Here is a 6,794-nt window from a genome sequence, read left to right as displayed (position 1 = left end):
GACATGTTCCAACATGTGCAGGTTGGTTAGGGAAATGTAATTAATAAATACCACAGACTTTACAAATACCCCCGCCGCAGCAAACCTACAGACTAATTGAATTTCCATTTGCCTTATTGGATTTACACTAAATGTCTCCTTATAAATTTCACATTTTATCCCTATTTAAATAGAATTAGTTTAATGAGTACTTAGGTTTGCTGCAACAGGGAGGGTAGAAAGGTGTTTGTTTAATGTAATAGTTTAGTATAAAATGAATGCAATTTCCAAATTTGATCAAAATATGTTCATAAACAAGCAAACTACAACAGTTTACTTATTCTCCATAAGAATAACATGGAAATTTTAAATTTATAGATTTTTGGAATTTTCTCCTTAACCATTAGGCGCATAATAACGCTTCAACATACTAAATTATTTGTTTTTTAAGCTCTACAAAATGGTTTGGAAAGAATTTGCTAAATTTAAAGTTTTTAGAGTAAAAAATGGGAAAACCAAATTTTTACCCCATAACACCCCCCATAAACCCCTGTTCCCATAGTCCAATCATGCTGGTTCTCAAACTCGTTTAAATAAACGTAGGTTTACATTTTTGTACCAAATTTCATCAAAATCGGATGATTTTTGCTCGAGTTATCGCGCTATCGGACACATATATAAATATATACTGTATATCCTTATATATAATACGTGAAGGCGATTTCTACAAAACACTACTCCTCCGTTAATAATGGACCGATTTTTACAAACAACGTGTCAAAATAAAGTATTTATTGTGTAGACGCCCCCTTTTAACAATTCCTGTAATAAAAATCCTCGGGCTTTGTCCCACAGGCCATCAAAGTTGGAGTTTCTCCCATAAGGTTAACATGGGGGAATCTAAATATTTAACTGGAAACTTTGTCCCCACTAATTTGAGAGAACGGCTGGGCGTAGAAACTTGGTAGATGTGTCCAAAGAAAGGTCTTGGTCTGTAGATGAGTTATCAAAAGAAAAACTAAGCAAAATCCCTTAGGACTCTGCCCCAGAAGCCTTTAAAGATCCCTCCACAGAGTTGTTTACATTTTGGCCATGTGAATAATACTTTTTAATGAAACAGCTGTTCATTTTTAAATTGTATTTCAAACAATCTATCTATATATTAATAGGCAAGCATGTTTATTTAAAACCTTTTTTCTCAGCTCGTGTGCATCGTAGGTAAAATCTACGCATACTGTTAGAAAGCAATTTTCCTGTAGGTGTGCAGAATCCCTTTATAAATTAAAATAGGCTCAAAAATAAGCACAAAAAATGAATTTAAAATTTTGAAAAATTTAACATGGATATTATGAGTTGCCATGCTGGTGACGAAATAACAACGAAATATAAACAGAAAATCAAAACAAATGGAAGAAACTCCAATCACATGTTCTATTCAAAGTGTGGAATGAAAATAAAGAAGTCTGTACATTAAATATTTTTGGTCGAGTTTCGACCACTGGACGACCTCTAGTACACATTAATTGGGAGTTACTGAATTCTACCAAATAAGTATTTGCAATGTTATTTTTTTATTTTAAAATAGATTTTCTTCTTTATCATGTCATGTTTTGCAATATAACGTTCAATTATGAAATCAGTGGAAAATCCTTTTATCACAGCAATTCTTAAATCATTTCTTATTGAACTATCTTATATCTATTGTACGGGTTGGTGTCTGCCTCTTTCACCACTTTTGCCTACATTTTATCATATTATTCTACACATATCAAATATTTATGTAGAAATATCAGCTCTTATCGTGTCTAATAAAATCCAAACATAGAAACCTTGCCTAAAATGGTACCCATCTTGACAAATTATTTGCACCAGCCAATATTACGGACTTTGGCGGGGTTTTGGGGTCAGGTTGGTAACGTTATTGAAAATAACACAACATTTTGGCTGTAAAATATGATACAAAGAGAAAATACTATTTAAGCAGCTACTATCATGACAGAAAGGTCACATTCCTTTTAAACTAGATCGGATAATCCTTTATAAGATACGGTGATTAACAATATGTAAACGTCAATATATACGTAACAGCCAATTTACAGTATTTTTGCTTTTTGGAAATGTCCCATTGCTGTCATTTGCATTATTTGTTGCCAATGAAGCCGCCAAGATCATATGAACTAGGAGGCCCCTAACAGTTCAAGAATAAAAGCCAACTTCACTTCAAGTATTCCACTACACCTAACATTCCGTAGAGACAATTTTGACAACTTTATGTTATTGATAAGGCTGAGACAACTAACTGACATCCCCCATGTCAAGGAATTCCACCTTCAACAGTAACCCCACAATCAATTTCTCAAAACTATGCTAGAGGGTTCATTCATTGGCACAGAAGTACGATATGAACTGACGCGACGTGACGAAGGAAAAATCAAACTTACACTGTAACGGATATAACTCCCTTTGAAGTTAGAATATGTCTTCCCAAAAAATATTTTGTTTTAAAATAAAATCATATTACACTGATGAAATCACGGAAGTGTTTAACTACAAAAGATCCACCAATACGATTTTAATACTATTTAAAGGTTCTTCCAAAGGAAGAGATACCATATAACATACTAATAATAACTCCGATGACGTACAGTATAGAAAATATTTTAATCATTGAATGATCAACCAAATTTGGCAACTAACGCAATTAATACAATTATCGTTTTTACACTTATTACTCTTTAAAAAATGCTCAAAATATGTATATGTCACCCAATTTATCGCAGTTAGATGAATTAACGTAAGCCTTGATAGTAACCGTCGATTTCGACGGGTTTTACCTAGTATATATATACACTAGTGAGTCGGTGGCTCAATCAGTAGCGTCGCGGACTTCAGGCCCAAGGCAGCGATGTCGTGGGTTCGGATCCTGGTCACTACCGATAACATTTTATCAGTACAGTTCACCTTTGTACTGTACCGGCTCACTCCTTGCTTTGCTGTTAACGATCCACGCACGGGCGCTTAGTTTATGTGGACGGGCAAATGCAAGGTTAAAAGAGGCCGCCAACCTCTTTAAAAAAAAAAAAAAAAAAAAAAAAACTAGCTGTGTACCCGTTCTACGCACGGGGATCTTATAGTATTCAGTTGAAACCTTCTTATATAAAGAACAGCAGTTTTGGTTTGCATATTTTCAGATATGCTGGCCAAACTATTATACATAACTTCATTTTTTGTTGTTTATGGTTGTTTCGGATCGGTATGACAATCAATAAAAGGTTAAATTACTTGTGTCCGCCGGTCAATTCTAATGTATCCTATTACAGGAGATGCATTTCGCCAAAATTAAATCGCCATCATCAGTCCTAATATAAGGTCTTGAGCTTCCCCATTAGGTGCGTCTTGAGTTTTTGAAACACAAACACAAACTGTACACTTATATGCATGACGAATAAAACATAAATACACGGTAGGCCTAATTTTATTTTTACTATGGACATGTAGACGCCCGTCGATCGTGTGCCGAGTCTCGACTGAAAACGCTCATTTTAAAAATGTAAGTTTCCCAGTCATATACAACACTGATTCAAGGTCTTTTTCCCGGTTATTAAAAATCAAGAACAATTTTATACACAAAGAATCTTTATTTTCATTTACGGTTACCATACCATTATTGCACTTGCGATTAATTAAATCCGTTATGTAGGGAAAAACGTTTTTAATCTTACTTGGTTTGGATTTGCTTTCAAAACATGATCGGAATTGGTTGCGGTATTTGTAAACAACATTCAATGTAAACATATCAGTGACATCTAGAAGAAATAGTCTTGATTCGAACAGCTGTTCGTTATTTCATAGATCAATATGTGATGAACATTGGGAGAAAACTTTACAAAAAATCGCACAAAATTGGGTTTTTAAACATCCGTCATTTTATTTACAAAGTAGTGACGCCATATTTTAATGGCTAAAGACAATCTCGCCAATCCAGTGAATACATTAAAATGATTTGGAACTTGATAGGTACTCTTGTTTTTCAGGAGAAGGCCACGTAAAATGGCTCTTGGGGCCGTGACAGACAGGAAGACAGACAGAAATTTAGATGAGACTTGTTTCGGTTTCTTTAATCTATAAAACATAAAAATAACCTAAAAGTTTGATTCTGAGCAATGTACAGACAAAACTCAAATTTTATTTATATAGATATAGATATGAATTTGAACTGATGGTGTTTTTGGTCTCTAGGGACCTCAAAACGAAAAAGTAAATCGGTCCCAGGTCCAGGTCTTACCTTGAGCACTAAGATAATAGCTTAATCCCTATATGGAAAATTTTCTTTTTCAGTCTTCTTTTCTTAGTACTGTAATTTTAATTATTTCACGAGGTTTTGAGCACGTTAAATCGAGCAAAAATGATCCCATTTCGATGAAATTTGTTATGAACGTGAAAACATACATTTATTTGATTTAGTTCACTAACCAGCTTGATCGGACTATGGGAACGGAGGTTTATGGGGTAAAAACAGGGTTTTCCTAATTTTACCCTTAAAACACAAAATTTCATAATTTTCTTTCCAAACAATTTTGTAGAGTTAAAAAAACAAAAAATTTAGTATATTGAAGCGTTATTGTGCGCCTAATGGCTACAAAGAAAGTTCTAAGAAACTGTAAATTTAAAATTCCCATGTTATTCTAATGGAGAATAAGTCAACCGTTGTAGTTTGCTTGTTTATGAACATATTTTGATCAAATTTGGAAAATACATTAATTTTTTATTAAACTATTCAGATTTTTACAACAAAAAACCACTGTTTTACCCTTCCTGTTGCAGCAAACCTAAGTACTCGTTAAACTAATTCTACTTAAATAGAGAATGAATGTGATATTTTTAAGCATGTATTTTAGTGTAAATCCAATAAGGCAAATGGAAGTTTGCTTAGTCTGCAGGTTCGTTGCGGCGGGGGTATTTTGTATTTTTATTAAAGACATTTCCAAAAATTGTGGGGCACGAGGGGGACGCCTATGCTTGAAATAAATAGAATAAGATGAATTTAGCCAACACAAAACAAAGGTTCATTAAATATTTTACACAATGTTTATTGTTAATTATTAAGACTACCTGCAGTTTCCAAAGTCAATGTTATTATTTATATGACCAAAAACAGCAGGTGTTAATATAGAGAGTATTTTATCTATGGTAGTATTATCAAAACATAACATGAACCTTCTAACTGTTTCAAATTTGATTAAAGTATAATAATTTGTAAGAACATTTTATAGAATGACACAATATTAAAAAATGCAGAAAATAATACTGGATAAATTTACACCATTTATTAGTCTTACAACATCAAACAATTGTGTTCAGTTTGCAATGAGAAGATATGATTTTGATTTTAAGTGAACAAAAACTGTGACCAGAACACTTGATATAAAAACCATTGACAAATACTTTAAACAAGTAAAAATTATGTGTTCGAAGACAAAATGTTCATTTTCTAAAAGTTTGTTCGGTTTCTTTTGAGAAATTATCACATTCATCACCCTATGACTTGATGTCACGTCCAAATGAATGAGAATACAGAATAAAAATATAAAACATATAAGGATAAGTGTTAACAGAAAAAACACTATGTTTAGTGAGAGTTTAAAAAGTTGTTGGACCTGAGGGAACATGTTTTCTGATAACAGCAGCAATAAAGTCCTCAGCACACTGATTAGTAAGAAAAACGCAAGCATAAAAACAATATAGCTGTGAAAACTCATAAATCTGTCAAAGTCAAAGTAGTTGTGTCTCTTGTTGTAGTACCTTTCCCACAAATCGTTAACGTTACACTTGTATAAATGAAAGAGGTAGGCCACAACAACAAGGTTACTTGGAATCACAATCAACAGGAGCAAGTTGTTTTTCACATCCTTAAAGAACTTTATAAATCCGTTGTAGTTGATTAGATAAACAATTTCTAACATATACACAAGAGTCAATACGATAAAAGCTATGTGATGAAACCTGATACCGTCACAGTCAATGATGACAGATGTCACTCTAGCTGCCCTCAGAGATACGTCTGCCGTTAGAAACTCTATGATCAAAGTGATTTGACTCAAGCTGCGGAGGTCGACGTTGTATAGAGTCAGTTCTATAAACACAGATTTGGTCATTTGATCTATCCAATGGTTCACCACTAACTGTGTTGTAGTCTTGACTGTTTCTTTTATTGAAGACCCAATCCTGGCCTTATACCCTCCATTGTTGTAGACTATATCAGACTGTCCCTGAAGTCTGTAGAATGTTTCCAGCCAGTTGGCCGTCGGAGGATGGTAGACCCAAGGGTCGTCCATGGAACTTTCCGATGTTCCGGAAGGTGAGTAGACAGACCAGCCCATATTGTAAGGATCCTTATCTTCTGACAGAGAACTCCAATGAGGGATACAACGGTTAACCGGGGGTACAAAACTGTTACAAGGAACATCGTAGACTCGCTGTTGCCTCACAGAAGGGGTTCCGACCAATCTCCACGAGTAGTCAGAAGTCCAGTACATAGTGTTTGTATATTACTTACTTAAAAGTCTTTGTTTAAAATAATTTGTTTAACATATGTTGTCAATAATAATTAAGCAATGATATTGATTGTAAACAGTTATAGAATAAAGAGAAACAACTTGAATGTTAAAAAATACTTTTTACTTTTTATCAAATTAAACATGGCGCAGTCGGTAAAGATTTGATTAAGAATAATATCAGAAGAATATACACAGAAATGGAATTTAACAAACCGGATATCCTAAGCCTTGAAGGCAACTTGGAGGAAAATTTTAGGA

General features: G+C 33.7%; 1 protein-coding gene across 1 annotated transcript; it reads right to left on the bottom strand.

The window, feature by feature from the left end:
- Window positions 1-5,734: 5,734 nt before the first annotated feature.
- Window positions 5,735-6,515, bottom strand: LOC129005850 (polycystic kidney disease protein 1-like 3). The gene is made up of 2 exons (XM_054434868.1): window positions 5,990-6,515; window positions 5,735-5,742 (listed from the first exon to the last, which is right to left on the bottom strand). The coding sequence occupies exons 1-2, from the start codon at window positions 6,513-6,515 to the stop codon at window positions 5,735-5,737; spliced, it is 534 nt and encodes a 177-aa protein (XP_054290843.1).
- Between the last annotated feature and the right edge of the window lie 279 nt (window positions 6,516-6,794).

Source organism: Macrosteles quadrilineatus, unplaced genomic scaffold (genome assembly GCF_028750875.1).
Source record: "Macrosteles quadrilineatus isolate MER2022 unplaced genomic scaffold, UCM_ALF_1.0 Scaffold_39__1_contigs__length_1060358, whole genome shotgun sequence".
Classification (NCBI taxonomy): Eukaryota; Metazoa; Arthropoda; class Insecta; order Hemiptera; family Cicadellidae; genus Macrosteles; species Macrosteles quadrilineatus.
Note: the sequence above shows the minus strand (reverse complement) of the source record. Positions and strands in the feature narration are given on the sequence as shown.